We start from the raw sequence: 22,075 nt of genomic DNA on the forward strand, positions 1-22,075 counted from the left end.
TCGCGTCATGTCGGCCATTTGTTTTCTTAATCTAACCAGATATTTGTCCGCCGACTCAATGAGCGTGGACGGGGGCGTCCAATCACCAGTCCATGATTTTTTTAGGATGGACAGTGGACCATTCGGCGCACGTCCATACATGAGTTCAAATGGCGACATCCCCGTAGTTTCATTCGGGATTTCGCGGTAGGCCCAAAGTAGACAAGGAACTAGGCGATCCCAGCCCCGCCCATGTTCCGCTATCACTTGCCCCAACATCCGCTTCAGCGTACCATTCCATCGCTTAACTAGCCCATTGCTCTCTGGGTGTTCTGGTGTAGAGAACCTGGGTGACGACCCCAACCTACGCAGCAACTCCTGTGTGAGCTCGGCCGTGAAGTTTGTGCCCTGATCGGACGAGACTGTTTCTGGCACTCCCATTCGCGCGAATATTTCAACCAGCGCGTCACACACTGCCTTCGCCGTTAGCGATCTGATACAAACCACTTCTGGCCATCTCGTGCACACATCAACCAGACACAAGGCATATTTGTGCCCCCTCGAGGACGCCGGGTCTAACGGTCCAATACAATCCATTACAACTGTCTGGAATGGAACATCTGGTCTTACTAGCGGGGTAATAGGCACACGGTCTCTGGTTCTAGGTCTCGCGTTCAACTGGCAGTAATGGCAATCTTTGCAGTATTTACTAATCTGCTCCTGCATGTTCGGCCAGTAAAATGAATTCTTAATTCGCTGTTGCGTTTTCTTTCCAGCGAAATGCCCGCCAACTGGTTTGTCGTGGACTACTTCTAACACTGTCTTCCGCCTGCTTTCCGGTAAAACTAGCTGCTTGACAATTCTGCCATTTATTTTTTCTTTATGGAACAGCATTCCATCAACCACTTGCATTCCATGAGTCCCTTTTTTTGCCTGTAGCCACAAGGGCTTCAGCGACTCGTCGTTCTTTTGCTCTGTTCGAAACTGAAGGCAACCTTCAGATTCTATTTCGTTTACGTCACTTCGCTCGTCCACAGACTCTACAATCCCGTTTTCACCCTCCGACTGTGTGCTCGCCACGCATGCCTCTATCACCAGCCCTTCCTTCAATACTGCAGCGTCACAGGGAAGATCCACCTGATCTACTAAGGGCACTTTCTGTTCTACTTCTTTTAAAGCTACTAAATCCTCAGGTGTGAGTAGCGCGTCAACTTCTCCGGCAAGCTGCTCGGTTACAGCACAGAGCAGTAAAATATCCACTCCAGTATCAAACGCCCTGCTACCAAGTCGAAACGGGAGATACATGAGATCGGCCTCCACCTCGTGGCCGAAAGCGCCCTTCAACCGAACCTTCCCTTTTTGATTCTCGTCCAAAATGGTGGCCATCGACCTTCGAACCACTGTAATGTCTGCCCCCGAATCGACCCTAACATTCAAGCGCTTGTCTCCTGAGCGGAGTTGCACAAATCGTTCTTCGTCAAGCACTTCGTGTTGTTCAGTCAGCGATACTAGTTCATCATGTACCTCGATTGATTGCTCGGCGTGTTCGCAGTCTAAAGGTCTTTTTACTCGTGCCGTTAGCTTAGGATTGGTCTCAGGGCAATTTCTTGCCAGATGACCCTGTTTCCCACAAGCGAAACAGCGTCGAGTGTCGCCGACATACTCAGTATGACCTCTCTCTTTCGGAGGCGTCATAGACTCGCTCTGACTAGAGTCACCAGTAGTGTCTGTCTTGTGATAGGGTTTTGGGACCCTCTGTGCATTACTCTCCTGATGGCATTCAGCGAGCTTAGCTATCGCCTCGGGACGCAGCCACTCCCCCGTTTCGTTCAAGGCAACATATGCTTTTATTTCATTAGGGAGGGACTCCTTCAACCTATCCGCGACAACTAGTTGCAACAGGTCATCGTAAGTATCCACTTTTCTACTGTTCACATAATAACTGAAGTAGCTATTAAGTCGGCCGGCGAACTGGCTCCAGGACTCTTCCCGCAATTTGCCTGCCGTTGTGAATAGTCGTTTGTATTCGTTTGGAGATAATCTTAGCTCACGTAAAATTCGTTCTTTTAGCTGAGCGTAAGATGGCAGTTTCTTCATGCCACTGCACATGATCGCTGACCTGACCCTGTCAGCTATATACGGCATTATCAGAACAGTTTTTATCTCGTCAGGGACCTGAAAGGATCGAAATATGACTTCTACCGCCTCAAACCAGCCAGGCACCAAGGTTTTGTCCCCGGGCATCCGGCTGAGCACATTAGTCAAGAGTGCAGCATAGTGGGCTACCCCAGATTCTGGTTGTAATCCCAGCCCCCCATCTGCACCACCACCATTTTCCTTCTGCAATTTTTGGAGCTCAATTTGTGCCTGTATTTGTTCGAGCTTTATTTTTTCAATTTCCAACCGAGTGTTCATCACTTCAGAATCAGTTCTCCCCTCATCCTCTGATGCGTCATCAGGCTCCTTAAGTTTATCAGGCATTTTACCCTCCCCTTTGCCCGACTCATAGTTCTTCGCCATGGCTCGAGTGATCATTCAACCCAAATAGACAAGCATATGCGCTCACCAATTCAGGTTGACCACCTCTTCGTCGTCGATGGGCAGTCAGAAGCACTGGCAGCGGAAATGCTTAACAGGAATGTCTCAGGGTCCGTGCATCACTGAAATCCGGATTCTACCGCTTGCAGGCAGTAGTTCCTGTCCCTTTCGAAGACTGGAAGTCTTGTTGTCTGCCGTTGGTTCTTGGGCTGAGGCTGCGTCATGCAGCGTTCGTCCCATTGGTCACGCCAAGCGCTCGCCTGGCGTCCGGTTGCATGGCCGCCGAAAAGCCGAGTTTGCTTGCTGTCAGCACCGTTCGTGCTGTGCTCCGGACTCGCCGCTCCGTCGCATATGGTAGACGAAAAGCCTGGCTTGCTTGAACTGGCAACGTCCGTGTAGTATGCCGGACCCACCGCTCCGTCGGTTGTGGCAGGCAAAAATCCGGGCTTACTTGAACTCGGCGACGTCTGTGCGGTGTTGGAGCTGGCCGCTCATCCCAAGGTTCCGTAGCTGAACTCCCGCTGTCGACTGCGCCAGTCACGGCTTGTGGTTTGGGCGCCGTGAGACCCGGGAAGGCAGGGAGCCAGCCTTTTGGGGGGAAAGCGTTTTATTCCGGTTCGAAGTCGTGCTTGCACCAGCTCCAGCGCACCGCGTTCCTTTTCTCTCCTCGCGCACCGTCTCCAGCCTCGGTCCTTTCGTCGTCACTTCGTCTTTTTCTCGTCGCACCAATCAGCGCACACCACGGGTAACAAAAATATAACAATCACAAAGCACGATAACCCGTCGGCGACGGCGCGCGCTGAATCCGCTGCCTCGTGCATGCCACATGCATGACACCCTCCAAAACTGTATGACAACCTCGATTTGACCTGAGATATTTTTTTTTCTTTCCTCCTTTCGACTGTGTGTACGTCCTGTGCGTCCTTCACTTACTTTTGAATTATTTTATAAAATACTGTTCTTAACGTCGACATGCTTTGCTCTCAATTCCTCCCGCCTCTCAGGATGTCTATCGCCAAGGTGTGGTCCTAACACCTGGACAGCGGTCCAAGTCAAATTACAAATTTGTTTGTTGAAATGGGATCTTTAACATCCGAACCTGTGACAACAGGTTTCGCCTGTTCATTGAAGCTGGACAGGCGAAACACCTGGACAGGGTGCGCTGCTGTACAAGTGCGCCTGTCCAGCAGCGCACCCTCCTGTCCGCGTTCTTTTTGGTGGGCCGCCCGAACGAGTCATCACTTTCCGAAGTGATAGAGCTTTTCATTCAAAACAATAATCTGCACCGGCGTCGATCAGCGCCGTCAGGTGAAGGCCGTCAATTATAACGTTGAGGTTCTTTGACGATTTTACGGATGCGCCGTTTTGTTTTCGTGTCGTCGTTAGAGGAGCTCTCCGGCGTTCTTGGAGGCTCTTTTCTTTTTCCGTCTTCGGCAACGCCATCTCCAGGCTGTCCCTGCGGCAGCTGCGAAGGGGGCGAAGAAGGACGTCGGGGTGACGGAAAGTGGGATATTCGAAGTGGAGACGACACCGGGGAGGGTGAGCGTCGCAGGTGCTCTTTAATTTCACGTGGACGCTCGCCGTACCTTTGACGTGGGTCGTTCGGCATGAACCTGCGAAGTCGAAGCTGGTGGTAGGGACAGCGCCGGTAGATGTGGTCTGCCTCTCCGCAATGGTAGCAAAGGGGCGCTTTCTTCCGTCCTCCAAACGTCGGTATTCCTCGGGCCAGGTTTTTCTGGGCGTGGAGCCCCTCAGCAAAAATAGGCCGCACTTGAAACAAAGTTTCAAGTACGCCCACAAAATGAATATGTATATTTATTTTGTATTCATTCTGTTTTATTTTGTCCACGTTTGAAATATGCGCTTAAGACATTCAATATATATCATAAATATCATTCAGAAAAGATTCTAGACATACCAAAAATATAATTCCTTCCCCCTCAAGATGCCATTTGTGTACTAAAAACCGGGTACACAATTTTTTAATTTTTTATTTTTTATTTTGTTAGTAAATGGTGTCCCTGTGGTATTTGAAGGCAGTACTAAATACATCCCACAACCATAGATTAGAAACGAACACAAACACAAACACCATGACGCACTGAAAACCTGAATCACAGTCCCGTTGACTGCTTATATAGCCTACAGATTAAAGGTAATCATTTGGCCGGTGACCCCTTCTGCACTTAATAAGGTGCCTTCTCCTCATGAGTCTGTCATTAACGTTATCTCTTACTAAAAACTATTGGTACAACTAATAATATTTCGGCGCAGTCGCTAAAACAACATCCACCAAAACGGCTCCCAGAAGAAATGTTTTTGGTTCTCTGCATAGCACCACTCAGGACGAAGGGAGTCAAGGCAGTTTCTTCACTTTAAAATAGTTACTTTGCCATTCTCTGCTAGTTGACTATTTGATATGGTCATTCACATCACTATATATTAAAGTCACTACTCACATCAGGTACAATGGTGAGTGTACACATTAGGTGAACTTACATTGTGCTAAGACAACCATGCCAAACATATCTGCTCACAACACTTGCTGAAGCTTTCCAACATCAGCAAACGTTGTGGTTGTAGTTCTCGAACCTCGTATGTGATTGGTGTGCTAGAAACTTATCAGGTGTGCTCTTCATACAAAAAAAGGAAACAATAACATAAACTGGGTTGATTTATCAGTTCAATACTGCACCACTAAATTTACAAACTAATCAAATGTTGTATTTATGCACTTTAGCATACTACAGATCTGCTTGAAGTGAACTTCTGATAGGCGAGCTTTTCAATACTTTGGTAGTTTAAGTCAAACTACCGAAGCATTGCTGTCCAAAGATATTTATGGTATAACAAAACTGTATTTACAATTTCCAGGTATTTTAAAAGTATTGTGCACATATGTTTGATCGCTGCATTTTTATTAGGGTTTGGATATATTTTGCGTGAAATAAATAAATATTTTAAGAAATCTATGTGAAAGATATTTTGGGCCTACTAATTTAGTATTAACGTATTTCAGAACGCTTGAAGGGAACTTCAAATGTAGTTTAAATAAAGATATTTTAAAAATATTTTCAAAAATATACTTTAGTACTAAGTAAAAAAAAAAGAAAGAAGTGTATATTTTCGGTCTATTTTTTGTGTACTTACAATTATTGTACTGTTCTTTAAATACACTCAAATTAGAATGTGGTATATTTCAAGCGTCTTAGTTTTCACTGAGGGATACTGCGGATCCAGTGTCTCCCGTCGGGCAGCTGGCTGGTATTGTCGAGTGATGGGAGGCGCTCTCTTGGCGGCAGCGGCGTAGGTCAGGGCCGGCTTTTCGGCAGCCGCAACGACGGAAACCTCTGGAAAGTGCGCCCCGTGTACCTTCTCGCGAATAGCTTCCACGAAAAGAACAGCGGTTGGTCAGCAACCTTTTAGTTCTTCCCAAACAACATCCTGAATGACCTCCCGAAGGTTCTCGGTGCCAACGCCGCCGAGGTCAGGGAGGGAAGGTGGAAGGGATGAGGTGGTAACTAGGCCGGCGAGTCTGTGATAATGACCCTCCCTAGCCGACAGCGCTCGTTCAATGTTCGTTGCCTCAGCAACAAATTCATCGACTGTCGTCGGGGAATTGCGAACGAGGCCGCCAAGAATCTCGCTCTTCACGCCTCTCGTCAGGTGCAGCTTCTAGTCGTCAGTGGCCCCACGGTCGGCACGAGCGCACAGGCGCAGCATATCATCAGTCAAGCTCGTCACGCTTTCGTTGAGACCTTGGCACCTTGCTTGAGGGATGTCCTCGGTTCGTTGTCGTCGGTGTTGGTTTGTGAATGTCCGCTTCAGCTCCTCCACGCAGGTCTCCCACGTCGTAAGTAAAGCCTCGTGGTTCTCAATCCAGTGCCTTGCCGTTCCCTTCAGTGATAAGTAAATGTTTTGAAGGCGCTGTTCTGACGTCCTGACGTTGTAGCGAGCCACATGTTCGTCGTGCCGAAGCCAGTCCTCCACATTCCTGCAGACGTCGCCGTGGTAAGATGTTGGCGCTCGAGGGGCGACAGGCAGGTAGACGACAGGTGGCACTCCAGGATGAGCTTGGGAGTTCACTGCCGGCTTCGTTTTCTTCTTATCTAGTAGAAGACCAAATTCAGGATCCGCTCCCTGGATGCGGCGGCTGGCCCGAGCATCGGGTTCCTCGAACAGTTGTTTTCTCATCGGTCTTGTAGTGGGACTTGGCTTACGAGTCCTTGGTGGTGTACGAGTCCCATAAAAATGTGCGATGGTCGGCTATAGAAAATTCTTTGTATAATCGGCTTTAGCTATTTGGCCCAATTAGATAAATAATTTTTTATGGCCGTCTTTAGCATTTTTATGGCCGTCTTTAGAGTCCTCTTTAGCTTTGTCCATGGCCCTAGCACTGCCCAGCCATAGCGCTCTTTAGCTTTTCTAACGGCTGACTCTTTATAGCCAGCACGCTATAGCTGCCTATGGATTTTCCTTTGGCGTCTTTAGCCATTTATATGGTCTGCTAAAGAAGACTGTATGGGTTTTATATGGCAGTCTTCAGCCAGCACACTCTGAAAAAAATATTTTCAATGTTCCCTCAAATTTGGGGCGCACATAGTAGATACAAACACATCACTGAACACACAAAATACACAGGACACAAGCAGAACCCCCCCCCCCCCCCCCCCCCCCATACGATATCAGCACTGCAGCCCCCCGACACCGGACTTCCTACCGATCTCTTAAATATACGTTCAAAAGAACAGTTCATCTTGACTTGAAGTACATAAAAGCGTAAGTTTAACTTCCGTATATTCAAAATACTTTGCAACCACGCTTCTCTAAATATGCACTATATTCATGCAAAATACTTATGTAACCCAAGAAAAAACGAGGACAAGAAAAATCAACATTTTTCGCTCGGTTATTTTTTTTTTCAAGACGGCGTCGGCAACTTGTTGAGTTAAGATGTGGCATTGATTTATGCACACCACATATGGCACTTGTCAATCAATAACATATTTAGTTTTATGAATGTTTTCCTTTCCTTTTTCCATTGAGACCTCACGTTATAATTAATTGTAACGTCATAGCACTTTCCATCTAGCATGTCGTGGTGCGTACCGGCAACGCGTTTTAGAGCGCAGCTCTTAGGCGCGCGTTTCCGGCTTGAGCGGCGTCGCCATCGGCGTAAACGCGCGGTGAAGTATAAAACGCGTGACGTCGCTGGTGACGTCACTAGCGGAAAAAATACTCCATTAGATCTAGCGGAAAAATTTTCTGCACAAAATCTAGCGGATACAATTCCCCTCTAAATTTAGCGGAAATAATTCCCGGCTAAATCTAGCGGAAAAAATTTCCCCGCTAACTGTTACGGAAAACATTTCCCCGCTCAATTTAGAGGAAAACATTCGCCCGCTGAATATACTGAAAAAAAAAATTGCCCGATATACTTAGGGCGAAAAAATTTTCCCGCTAAATTCCCGCCAAATTTACACGCGACGCTCTCACCAAAGATGTGCATTTTCTGCGGCTTGCGTTACGCACACCTCTATCCACACCCATGTTAGTGGTGAGGGACTTTCCACCTTCTTCGCTCAGTACCCTGCCCTCCTCCTCCTCAAGAGCCGCGCTCTAATTCGGCGTTACAAGAGATTCTAAACGTCTTTCATTTTTGCAGCGTCTCACAATAAGCGGACGCTAGCGAGCGGCGATGCCAAGACGTCTTCCACTTTACGCCGTATTCTCGTCGAACGTTTTCGCGTTTGCCGCTCTCAGGGATCCACGAGGGATTCGCTAACGATGACAGGTGGTTTTGGATGGATGGACATGAATGAAATTTTCTAATCAGGTGGCGACTAGATCCGCCCAGCCGGAGCTTTTAAGTTCGAAACGTTACTTCGATTAAATTTGGATTTTATTGAGAATGACGAAGAATTTTTTATCGCGACGTCAGAGAAATAGTAGTTGCCTAGCGATCACTACACGAGAATTACACACGCCTGTTTTTTTTTCTCCCATAAATATTGTATAGTATTGCCGATTGTCGATGCTGTTGTGTAGTTCCATATTCCACTTCCTGCCCTGATAGCGAACGGTCGTGCGATGGATCACTCCCATGTGATAGGAATAACCCCCTACAAAAATCGTTCTTGGTGTTCTATGAACTGGCGCCTCCCGTGCAATTACCTATTTGGCAATTCTATATAGTGGGGTTGGATTTTTATGGACAGTTGACTTCCTGTTCAGTCACTGTTCCACCATTTGTGACTAGGACGTCTATAGCACCGCGCGTCAACGTTCTGTATACCTCCTAACATCGGAAAGTTTCTTATATCCTAGTTCCGCGAGCGGTGTTAACTATCATTGAGCCAATGGTTGTTACCATCTTCCAACTGTCATCGAGCTCAACCAAGTTGTCCGGTGTTACATGGTAGATAGGCCTAACAACCCCAACTTTGGAGCCCGGTTGAAATCGAAACGAGACCAAAAATGATTTAACATTACCTTCCTTGAAAAGTGAAGAAAATGAATTATATGCATGCAGATTTTTATTCAATATAAACGTTTAACCCAAATGTGATGAACTTATGTTTTTATTTTTAGAGCAAAGAAACAATAATCAGAACGTTTCAAGTGAATTCAAGCCAGAGGGACACAACGAAAGTCTTATCGGCACCGACATCACAATGGCTGCGCTCGCCATGCATGGACTTCCGCGTTGTGCCGTAATCATTTTAGCGGCATCTTTGGTCCCGAATTGTGCCTCTTCCGACAATATTTGCTACCACCATACTTTCTAGATACATCCCCAAGCTTTCGCAATAGCACGTGCTTCACTGGCGTTGGCCTTGGCGGACTTTACAATTGGGGCAGACCCCCACCAATTATTTGAGGTTGTTGAACTCAATAGAGTGTTTTAATAGGTCGTTCAGTCACTCACGCTATGCTTTTCGCTATACGCCATGACCACCGCTATATGTAGCGTAGCGGAACCACCATTTCAAGTTTTAGTAGAACGTTTGCAACCCGCTGAAGATTACAGCGTCACGAGAGCTAGCGCAACGTCACTAGCGGATCTTTCGGGCGCTAAGCCTCGCGTAAAACAAAGATTTGTAAAGCAATTCTTTGCAATTTTTATTAACGTCGTTATCTTTATGGAAGTTTCTCTTTATTGAATAATGTGGTAATATTTGCTTTTTTTTTAAGTAAATGACTTTTATATTTGTAACTGAATACACCTGACGGTCAAGTTGGCCAAGTCAATCCTATATGAGTCAAGCGCCAAAGCCATCGAGAGAAATATTCAGAAATAAATGACAACAACCGTAGCTCTTCTGTTGTGCCGTTGTCCACCGAAAACGAAACGCCAAAGTAATTCCTCAGATGTGCCTGCTCGTTCTCTTCCTTGGTCGGTTCGGTCCTCACGACAAAAGCGGCCGATCAGGAGGCCGCACCCTCCGCGCGCAGTGCCATGGATTGCTAAGCTTTTTTCTCTCCGTGGCCGTATTTAGCATGTCCACCACCATAAATCGCTACCTGTTGCAGTTATGAAACGGGGTTTGTCGCTTCTCGCAGCAGCAATATATAATCTGTCCCTCAGAACAGCAATCGCGAAGTGGACAGCCCGGACAGGCGCAGCAGGATGGCCATCTTTAATATGCGTCCATCGCGGGCTCTCCCTTATCTCGCCAGGACTCGTTCTCGCGAGACCCGCGCTAGCACGCCGGGCTACGCTCCTCGCTATTGTGGTCAGATAGCGCGCCTCCGCTAGTTTCCGTCACTACGCAATGTTTCTGCTAGCAGCGGGCATGCGCACTAGCGTCGTCGCTTTGCGTATAGCGTAGCGGGAAAGCCATAACGATCTAGTAAAACTAGGGAGTTTTCGTTGGTTCCCTTCAAGTTAGACGAGTCCGCGGACCTGGCACAGACCTTGCCGGACCAGGAAAAAGCGACAATAGAAAGGGTTTAAAATCTCGATAACCGTAGAATGACAGGTTGGCAAACCTTTTTGTGTCGTTTGCCCACGTGATACAGACCATTCTACAGGTCCGAGGACTTATCCTCGGACACGTTCCTTTGGTGTGTGGATCAGCTCTAGTTTGCATGCTTTTTTTCATCTAGAACAGGGCGGATTTGGAATTACAGAAAAGGTGACGTCACTAATTTTGCTGGAACATGCCCGGGACATGTCCGCCGTGAGAATACACCTTAAGCCTCATGATAAGTCGGCCAACCCTATTGAAAAACATCCATCTCACCAGGATTTTTGGAATATCTTGACGTACCCTCCGAAATGTTTTGAGAGGTTTGAGGTGTTTGTCGAAGCCTTCTAAAGGGCCTGACGTACCTTTCACGAATTCTAAAATACTGCAAGAGACCCATCATAGTTTGTTAAGAAGCGTGTGGTGTCTGTCCCAATCCTTTCCGCGAAACCACAGCACCTATTGAAATCGTTTTAACGGGTCTGTGAAGAGATCATGTGACTCTTCAGGGTATATGTGTCGGGGAAGCCACCTTGACATTTTGTATCAGCGGCCGCAACGAGTGTTGGAAATTGAGGAGATATTCCCCCTAAAGCCCCTCATCCTGGGAAAAGTGGCGGTAGCTTTTGACTAAGCCGCCGCGCACACAATTAACCGGTCGCCACGTGACATCTAGTTTTTTGTTCTGGACTTTCGGCCGCCATTTCCTTCCCAGTCGCTCTCTTGGCGGGTCCACAGCTGTTGCTACGTTACAGCCGACGGACTGCAGAGATTAGAGGTGCAAAAGTTGGCCGGAGAGGGGAAACAAGCTGTTCAATGTTCTACCTGGAACGGAAAATGAACACCAGGGGCAGATCTTGCTTCACTGAACCGGAAGGAAAATATTTGAAGCCGGTGGGGGTCGCTAAGTTATGCAAGGTAGGTGCTCCGTATAAAACGCAACAAAATGCAAAAAATGCAGTTGTTTAGAGCGAGTCATCCACTCCATTCCACCGTAAGCGCGAGCGATGAAGGAGCGAGCACGAAAGTGCTGAATAGGCATGCACGGACGCTCGTGCCGTTGAAGTAAGCGTTGTTTAAAGCAGCCAGCTCATTCTTGTAGCATTGGGTTCGCACCCACGTACGGTTGCGTGCGGAGGTGCAGAATACGCTCGCTTGACAAGGGACGCGTACGTGCTCGCGTGCCATACTTTGTTTCGCACAAAGGTCATAGCTTGCAATGCTGTCGGGGGTGCTGACAATAATGTGTGGATGTATCTATAGCAGACTTGTGCCTATCTCAAATATTCTACTCAAGATACTGTATCTAAAATACATATTGAAGTATCTTGGTATCTTCCGAATACTTTTGATAGAGTGTTTGATACCGTATTTTGTTAACATTGCTACTTATCTTGTACTCATTACCTCAAATACATTTTTGACATTCCACCATTGTCCGAGGTTTTTTTTTGTATGAAGTGGCACGGGCGTGGTACGAACAAACGTGAACATTGTTTCGAGCAACTAAATCCTGTTGCTAGCTTAAATAAGCTATGGTGACTTAGATTGAGTTCGTGAAAAAATCGCTTTTGTGCCGATTGTGACCCATATTTCAGCCCAAATTTCGTATAATGAAGGTTTTCTCCTAGTTTTCTCAAAGGCGCCTTTTGTTTCTTAGAGTTTCTTCCAAAATAATATTCAAACACAACGGGTGGTTTTACGGAAGTAAAGATTGCAGCACTGAGGCGCAACGCTGAGAGGGAAACGACCTACGACAGAAATGCAGTGCAGACTTCATTGTCAAGAAAATAACAACTCGAAGAAAATGAGAAACGGACCCAGAAGAGACACTTTTTTTTTTCGCTTGTATATTTGACCGCGCTACGGCTAAATATCAAGTTTTTTTTTTTTAATTTCTTTTCCTTTTGTCGTCAGTCCGGCACCTATTGCTTTTGCGAACACTGTCTGTAAGGTAACATTGACAGGCAGAAAACAGGACAGGAAACAAACTACGAGCAAGATGACATCTCAAAATGGCAACAAAGTGCCCCCCCCCCCCCCCCCCCCCCCCCAACGTTGAGAAGCTTTCTGAACGCAACCTACTTGAAGGTGAGACGAGTGCCGTTTCTATTATGTGGGCTCTCTTTGTTACCCATTCACTAATTTCCGTATCCGTAGTTCGTTTATAGTGAACTCGCCATATAGGAAATATAGATTGTAGTTAAACGATGCGTCTAAGGTGTGCCAGAGGACGTGACATGAAGCGATGTCACAATAGCTGGAGCGACCTCTATTTTTTTTTCGTCAGTTCGGCATTTATTGTTGTCGCGAACACTGTCTGTAAGCGAACATTGATCAGCAGGGAACAGGACAGGAGACAGACTGCGAGCAAGGCTGGCTCTAGAAAAGAATTTCCGTTAGGTTAGGAGTGTGTGTCTGAAGAAAGTTAAAGAAGAAGCAAAAGTCCTATGTGACCGGCTTGATCTAAAAAGTTTGGGCAGTTTGGTCAACCGGAGTAAGGGCATGAACCTCGATGCCTTTTTTACAGCCAAGACCCACAAAGCTGGCTGGCCGTTCAGGGTCATAGTGACTGAAAGGGGCTCTTGGCAAAGGGCGGTGGCGGGCTTTCTTCAGAAACAGCTGTCCACGTTGTCGATTTGTGACCCTTTTGCGATACGCAGCTCTGATGCCGTCATCAGCTATCTTAAGGATTACACCCCGAAATCTTGCCGAGTGTTCTCTGTGGACGTGGCAGATTTATTTTATTCTATTCCACAAAAGGAGTTACTAGTCGCTGTCAACGACTGCATTGACGCGACGGGTGAGGTCAAGTTCAGAAACTCCTGCGGAGTTACAGTGGAAGGTTTTTTGGAATTACTCAGTTTTTATTTGAAGTCCATGTTGGTTCAGTGGGAGAAGGGAGTTTTTGTGCAGAGGAATGGCATATGCATTGGTTCTTGTGTGGCGCCGGTTCTTAGCGACATTTTCCTTGGACAGCTCGATGTTTCTCTCGAGGATGCACTGGGGGTTGAGGGTGTCATAAAAATGTTTAGATATGTAGACGACTACCTTATTTTTGTTGAAGTCAACGGTAGGGCGGATGTTGTAGCCAAAGTGTCGTCAGTCTTCGAAAAACTTGGGAAAGGACTGAAGTTTACCTTCGAAACACCGTCGGAGGGTTGCCTCCAGTTTTGGGATTTGTCTCTCCGTTTGTCAAGCAACCATGTTTGTTGGGCCTTTAGTCCCCGCTCAAGAAAAGCGCTCCTGCCGTACGAGTCGGCGCATTCGAAAATAGTAAAAAGAGGCACCGCGGCGTTTTGCCTTGGTTCGGCCCTCAGGAAATCATGCTTCCACGTGGTGAAGAAAAGCTTCAATGATCAAGTGAAGAAATTGACGGAAGCAGGTTTTCCTTTACGAATAATCGGGGAAATGTCGGCGGGGCTGATGAAGGGTTTGAAAGGTCCTGTCAGCCGGGCACCACGGGAAAGGTCGAAGAGACCGGTGGTGCTCCCGTACCAACACGGTGTTTCGCACAATGTTAAGAATGTTGCGAGGCGGTATGACGTACAGGTGGTGTTTAAGGCTCCCAACAAGTTACTTCAATTGTGTAAGAGGGTCCGAGAGTCGGGGGAGGGGAAGAAGAGAGGCGAATTTTCCTGCGGAAAAAAACATTTTAACTTTTTTGTTCAATGTCGGGTTTGTGTGGTGTATTGCATTCCTCTATCCTGTGGCAAAGTGTACGTGGGCCAAACTGGTCGCTGTGTTAATGAAAGGCTTAGGGAGCACCGTGCCTCTCTTTGAGCGGCTCCGTCGGGCCACCTGGCTGTCCGCTGTGACAGGTGCGGCTGCTCTCCAGCGTTCAGTGACACAAATATTTTGGGCACGTATAAAGAACAGAGGGCGAGAGAAATCTTGGAGGCCTTTCAGATAGCTTCTCGGGGAGAGGGATGCATAAGCCAACCCTCCCTTGCATTGACTGAGGCCGAGTTGGCGTTTCTAAAGACAACGACACGTGTCAACACGTAAACATCGTGATTTTACAGTTCTTAAGATGTGTAGTTTGACAACAAAGAGCTGCGGTGCGCATGAGCGATCTAGGGGGGGAGGGGAGCGGGATGCTTTCTGTATTTTCTGAGGTTCCAATAAAACCTATCAGTTGCGAGTGAGCGCTCATCCGTCGTTTGTGTTTCTTACTCTGTCCTCGTCTTTTGTGTGCTTTTAAAACTAAGATGAGCAGGATGATCTCTCAAAATGCCAACAAAACGCCCCCCAACGTTGAGTACCTTTGTGAACGCAACCTACTTGAGGAATGTGCGACCAGTGCTGTGGCTATTATTTATTTATTTTTATTTATTTATTTATTTATTTATTACATGTTACCCCGCAGCGCCAAGAGGTATTATTGCAGGGGGGGGGGTGAGGATACATTTGCACAAGAATTACAGTTCTGACATGCAGAAACACACAGGAAAAAAAAAACAAGTTCGCAAAAAAAAAATGACTAAAAGCAACAACAATTGTGTTGCAAAATTATAACACCTGAACAACTGGATCCACAATGGTATAAAACTTTAGCCAACAGTGTAATTTTCCGTACGAATAAAGATATGAAGACAGATAGCACAGTGTTACAGACCGAGCGTTCTGAATGCACATTCTCAAAGAGAAAATTCACTTTCCTTACTCCCAGCTATCACGTGACAGTTTATCAAAAAAATTATCAGACGATGGAATTGAAATAGTTTCCTCTGGCAATTCGTTCCATTGTTTAACGGTATTGGGGAAAAATGAGAATTTGAATATATTAGTCCTAGCTGAAAATTCTCTAATTTTTTTGGAATGATCTAATCTACGTGACACGAAGTGTGGCAGTTCAATGAATTTAGTTTTATCCAGTCCTGTTTGATCATGATAGATTCTATGTAAAAATTTTAAACGGAGGCGGCGTCTTCTAGAGTTCAGAGGTTCCCAGTCTAATTGACATTTTAGGGCAGTAACACTTTGTTTGAAATTGTAATTTTTTGTAACGAACCTAGCAGCTTTGCTCTGGATTTGTTCTATTTTCTGTTCTAGATAGCGTTCTTTAGGGTCCCAAAGCACGCAAGCGTATTCTAAAATAGGCCTGACATTAGAAAGAAAAAGGGTATTTTTTAAATTGGGAGGACAATCGTGAAAATTCCTCCTCAAGAAATTTAGCACACGGTTAGCTTTGACCGTCATGTAGTCTACATGCGCGCTCCACGATAGGTTTTCCGAAAACTGAACGCCTAAATATTTTACTTTGTCCACCTTTTGTAGTGGGGCGCCATCAATTAGATAGCTAAAAGAAACAGGTTGTCGTTTTCTGGTAAATGTTATGTGATTGCATTTGGGAATATTTAAATTCATTTTCCATATTTCGCACCATCTTGTAAGGCGATCAATATCTTCCTGTAGCTCTAAACAGTCTGGATATGTCTTTATTTTGCGGTATAAGACGCAATCGTCCGCATACAGACGAATGCTTGACGTAATGTCTGTAGAAATGTCATTTATATATATTAGAAATAAAAGCGGACCTAACACTGATCCCTGGGGGACCCCTGATGTTACCTCTAAATACGGCGACATTTTCCCGTTAACTAAAACAGCCTGTCTTCTATTTGTAAGATAATCAGTAAGCCAGTTAATAATATTTTCAGGGATATTCAAAAATGTTAATTTGTATAGAATCAATTTATGGGGGACCTTGTCAAAGGCTTTTTGAAAATCTAAGAAAACGCAGTCTACTTGCATGCCTTTATCAAAAAAAGAAGAAATGTCGTGATAAAAGTCGATCAGCTGGGTATCGCACGATAAACCACTTCGGAAGCCATGTTGATAAGGAATAAAAAAGTTGTTTCTGTCGAGATGTTTTATCAGGTGGCTGTAGATTATATGTTCTAAAACTTTCGAGCACACGCAAAGAAGTGAGATTGGTCTATAGTTTTCTACCCTATTCTTTTTACCGCTTTTGTGGGCAGGAACAACGTGAGCTGTTTTCTATTCACTTGGTAATTTACCACTTGATAATGAGTTATCAAATAATACAAATAAAAAACTAGACAAAATACCGGAACACTCTTTTAATATGCGGCCTGGTATACCGTCAGGCCCAGTGGCCTTGTGAGAGTCAATGTTGTTTAGTAAATTAAGAATTCCATCTTGACAAAGTTCAATATCCAACATGCTGTCCTCTAAAGACTCAAAAATGAGAGAAGGGTTATTCATTATAGGAGACGAGAATACAGATTCAAAATAGCTATTAAAAAGGCTTGCTTTTTCAGCCTCATTATCTATCATCCGTCCCGAGTCGTTGATAGTTGGAATTCCTGGCTCATCTTTGTTCGAACTTTTTACGTACCTCCAAAGTTCCTTTGGATTTCGTTTGAACTTTTCATCAAGAGATGCTAGAAACTGTTTCTTGTAGTGTTCCGCTTTGCTTTTATAAAACGCTGTTAGTTCCTTTAGACGGACCAGGAGGCTCTGTTTTCCATTTTGTCTATATCTAGAATACACACGTCTTTTTTTCTTAATGATCGTTCGTAGTTCTTTATTTATCCAAGGCTTGTCTTTGCGTTTCCTTCCGGTTATAACTTTTGAAGGAATATGGATTTCAATTAAAGCTTTTAATTTATTTTTGAACATACCCCATAGCGTTTCCACATCAGAGTGGTAGCTGAATTCTTTGAATTCTTGGAAATAATCAAAAAGTTTGTCAGCTAAAGCGGAATAGTTCCCTTGATCGTAAAAATAAATTTTCCTTTGCGTTTTTTGTACGGTTTTTTCTTTTGCGCATTTTATTTTCCCAGCTACCGCCTCGTGATCACTGATACCGGGAACAACGGAAATAGAAGAGATAACAGAACGCTCATTGCTAAAGATTAGGTCTAGCGTGCTGTCCCTCCTGTGGTCTAAGCGTGTAGGAAATTTAACGGGTTGGTATAAAGAAAAGCTTAAAACAAATTCAATAAATGTCTTGTAAGGTGTGGATAAGTTTGTACTGATTGGTAAGCCATCAACCCAGTTAACATCAGGATAGTTAAAGTCGCCTCCCAGTACAAGGTAGTCGTAAGAAATTGTTGAAAGAGCATTTGTTAAAGAAAGAATGGAATCGTCGCCAGACGCAGGCGGTCTGTAGAAGGAACCGATTGTGAGGAAGTGGCCATTTTGAAGCGACACCTTACACCAAACGGACTCAAATGAAAATTGCGAAAAGTCAATGGCGGTGCTTTGCAGACTGTTATGAGTCAGCAGGAATACTCCTCCACCATGCCCATTCCTGTCTCGTCGATAAGCAGTATAGTCAGGTGGAAAAACTTCTGCACTTTTGATTGAGTCATCAAGCCAGGACTCTGTACCCATTACGATACTGGGCCTTGTCAGATTAACAAGCTCTGCTAAGTCATCAATTTTATTTTTTACACTACGACAATTCACGAGAAGTACATCAAGTTCATTCACAGTTATGGTCTTTTTGAGGGCGGCCCGTGGAATTTGTACTGGTTGCTAGATTGTTTTCTCCTTTACTCTCTGTTCACTGTTGTCATAGTAAAATACTTTGTTTCCAATAATTAGTTTGTTGTAGCGTAGTTTAAATTGACTATTTTGTGTCCTGGCAAATCCCAGAAGCTTGCTTCTTTCATGACGCACGTTAGCAGAAAAGTCCTCGCCGATAGATATTCCGCTGTTTTTCAGCTTGGGCGTTTGCGATAGTATAGTTTGTTTTGTTTTGAACGAGGAAAGATTTACTATGATTGGCCTGGACCTCTCTGCATTGTGTCTACCCAGTCGGTGAGCGCGTTCCACATGTGAGTGGTCAATTTTGATGCCTAGCACAGTTTCGCAGAGCTGCAGAACTTTTGTTTCGGACGTTGCCCATGTTTCATTTGTATCCTCGTCAACACCATAAAAGATTAGATTATTTCTTCGATAGCGATTTTCTAGGTCATCATGACTGTTTGCCAGCTGGTTAAACTGCTCGGCAAGTTCCGTGGATGCGACTTGTATTTGCTCCACTTTAGTCTCAAGGGATTTCAGTGAAGTAACGTCTTTTTTGAGCGATTCCAGTGTTGAAAACACAGATGTGAGTTTTTCTTCGACCGATGTCTGTGTTTGCTTGATTGCCGCCATTTCAGCCAAAATTACGTCTTGGTTTTTGTGTATACCCGGTAGTAGCTCCAAGACTTCTAGTATTCTCTTAGTTTGCTCTTGAGTGAACGGGCCAGGGTTCATTTCTACATTGCCAGAAAGTAGCAGCATTATCCTTATTACTATAGATGCTGCGTAGCACAATACACAAGTCACGTAGACACTGTACGCTCCTAAATGACAAAGCACAAAGACAAAAGCAAAGGGGCTCGGCACCGACAAGTAACGTCTAGCACTGTGATGGTCAACAGGTTTGTAAAAAAGACCAACCTGGATGAAAATTTGACGTAAGCGACTTGCTTGTGACATGTCGGTACCGGGCCCCTCGCTGGAAGTGCCGGGCAGCGGCTTTTGTAGCTTGTGGTTATCTGGCGCAAGCTGTGGTTGCCAGGCTGTGCCGTCGAATCTGGACGTATCCAGCGGCGGAAGGATCAGGCGGGCGTACGGCAGCTGAAGTGACGCCGAGGCTCCGATGGGTAGTGGCAGATTATCGGCTCGTTGATAGGGCTTTGTGTGGATCGTCCAGGCAATGACGAGCACCTGGATGAAAATTTGACGTAAGCGACTTGCTTGTGACATGTCGGTACCGGGCCCCTCGCTGGAAGTGCCGGGCAGCGGCTTTTGTAGCTTGTGGTTATCTGGCGCAAGCTGTGGTTGCCAGGCTGTGCCGTCGAATCTGGACGTATCCAGCGGCGGAAGGATCAGGCGGGCGTACGGCAGCTGAAGTGCTTTGTGTGCTTTTAAAACCAAGATGAGCAGGATGATCTCTCAAAATGCCAACAAAACGCCCCCCAACGTTGAGTACCTTTCTGAACGCAACCTACTTGAGGAATGTGCGACCAGTGCTGTGGCTATTATGTGGGCTCTCTTTGTTATCGCTTCACTTATTTCTGTATCCTAAGTTCGTTTATAGTAAACTCCCTATTAAGGGAATATAGATTGTAGTTAAACGATATGTCTAAGGTACGCCGCGGGACGTAATATTCAGTGATGTTACAATAGCTAAAGCAACATTTTTTTATGTTAGTTTGGCACTTATTGCTCTCGCGAACACTGTCTGTAAGCGACCATTGATAAGCAGCGAACAGGACAGGAAACAGACTACGAGCAGGATGTCCTCTCAAAATGGCAACAAGGTGTCCCCCAACATTGAGTACCTTTCTGAACGCAACCTACTTGAAGAAGGTGAGGCGGGTGCCGTGGCTATTATGTGGGCTCTCTTTTGTACCCATTCACTAATTTCCATATCACAAGTACGTTTATTGTAAACTTACCATACCATAGTAATTTTACCATGCAGTTGAAAGATGGGTCTAAGTTGCGCCGCAGGACGTGATATTCAGCGATGTCACTACAGCCAAAGCGACCTCGTTTTTGTTTTGTCCCAGAAATATTTTGCAACATGTATCCGTCCCACGATGTTTTTTGGTTTTTCTTTTGCAGTTTTGTGCTGTTGCGTGCTAATAAACCATTCTAGTAAACCAGATTTGCGGAACTGTATAATTGTTTTCCTCATTGACGTCGTTGAGATTACGCAATGCGGAAGTATCTACAAAAGAGGGCACGGCGGAACAGCCAGGATGAACCACGCTTACCCGTTCCTTCTTGTAAAGTGTCTGTGGCTGAAATGCGGAAACCTGAGCCAGCCAGCTACCAGGGACCAAGCGTATCGAAACCCCTCTTTGCTTATTGTTAGCGGCAACCCGACACGTGCCAGCTGTGGTGACAATGCGACTTGTCTTGTAAACTTTCTTGTGATCGACGCCCCCATCGGCCACCGTGTGCAAGGAACCGTGAGTCACCGCGAGAGTCTACAAAAGGCGCCGGGTGGCTGCAGTTTGCGAAAGGGCACGGCGGAACAGCCACGATGAACCACGCTTACTTGTTCCTTCTTCTCGTAGAGTGTCTGTGGCTTAAATGCGGAAAACTAAGCCAGCCAGCTACCAGGGACCAAGCGCATCGAAACCCCTCTTTGCTCAACGTTAGCGGAAACTTGACACGTGCCAGCTGTGGTAACAATGTGACTTGAAAACTTTCTTATGATCGACGCCCCCATCAGAAACCGTGTGCAAGGAACCGTGACGTCACCACGAGACTCTACAAAAGGCGCCGGGTGGCTGCAGCTTATCAGAGGGCACTGCGGAACTGCCTCGATGAACCACGCTTACCCCTTATTTCTTCTCGTAAGGTTTGTAAGTGGGCGTCTGGTGTCCCAGCTGTAGATGAGCAATTTAGCCCGTGCGGTACAACCGCTAACCTGGGGTCTTTAACGTGCACCACGCAGTAGTAATACACGACCGAACGCCGGTACGATGCTCATCCAGATCGAAACAAGCAGGGGTGGGGATTGAACCCAGGATCCCTGGGTTCTGCAGCGTGAGCTTTCGCTCCACGTGCTCCGAGCTGGTGTGCGCTAGACCACTCGGCCACCGATCCCCCTAATCGATCGTGTTATGCTGTTAAAAGGAAAAGAAAGTACGCCTACAAGAAAACGAAAATTCTCGTGTTGGTAACATGTAACCTCCCGGATTGGGTTGAAAACACAACAGTAATCTCTGGAATAAGTGTTCATAATGCCGTTACTGATGAAATGTCTATTCCCAGGCCACCAAGACAAACCCACAATAAAAGGAAAGTGTATTTATATAACAAAGAAAACTATAATGCACTCTCACAGGATCTGCAGTCGTTCTTAGCGTTGTTTAATCACAGGGCAGGTCTTACAGACATGGAAACATCATGGAACATATTCAGCGAAAAACCACACTTTCTTATGAACAAAACCTACTAAAAACACTAAAGATGGATAGGCAGTCAACAAAGCATGGGCCACTCCAGACTCTTTACAACTAATATAACGCCGAAACAGAGCGTTCGGGAACTACTGTAAAGAAAGTCAGAGATGAACAGAAATAGGCTAAAGAGCTTGTTGTCCCAGTACCAGCTACTTTTTGCAAAATGTAAAATCGCGTGTTTTGATAAGTTAAATAGCAAATTTGCCAAGAATAAAAAGAATTTCGGGAATTTGTGAAGAGCAACAAGAAGGCTGACACTACCATACCCGCACACCTTTTCGAAGGCGCTGATGTCACTGACGACACTGCGAATGCGAACTGTTTAAATCAGTACTTTAAATCCGTTTTCAAGTTCAAGATTCCGGCTAGGGACACGTCACGTTTGGTAAATCTTGGATATGATCCAATGTCGTCGACTATAATTCAATACAAGGAAATCGAAAAGCTGCTGCTTAATCTAGACACGTGGAAAGCAACCGGGCCTGCACTCTTAGAAAAAAGGGTCAGTATAGTCCTCCCTAAAGGGAGGAACGCTCTTGACACATATGTTCCTTCAGAAAGGGAGAAACTTTCGTCCCTTAAGCAGGGGAGGAAAAGTTCCTCCGTCGACTGCATCTCATTATGGCGGCCACGAATCGAGCA

General features: G+C 45.7%; 1 protein-coding gene across 1 annotated transcript; it reads right to left on the reverse strand.

The window, feature by feature from the left end:
* Positions 1-17,996: 17,996 nt before the first annotated feature.
* Positions 17,997-19,343, reverse strand: LOC115318911. The gene has a single exon (XM_029978644.2). It carries the CDS (start codon positions 19,215-19,217, stop codon positions 17,997-17,999), a length of 1,221 nt encoding a protein of 406 aa, XP_029834504.2. The 5' UTR covers positions 19,218-19,343.
* Positions 19,344-22,075: the final 2,732 nt, after the last annotated feature.

Source organism: Ixodes scapularis, unplaced genomic scaffold (assembly GCF_016920785.2).
Source record: "Ixodes scapularis isolate PalLabHiFi unplaced genomic scaffold, ASM1692078v2 PGA_scaffold0__279_contigs__length_252992795, whole genome shotgun sequence".
In the NCBI taxonomy this organism is placed as follows: Eukaryota; Metazoa; Arthropoda; class Arachnida; order Ixodida; family Ixodidae; genus Ixodes; species Ixodes scapularis.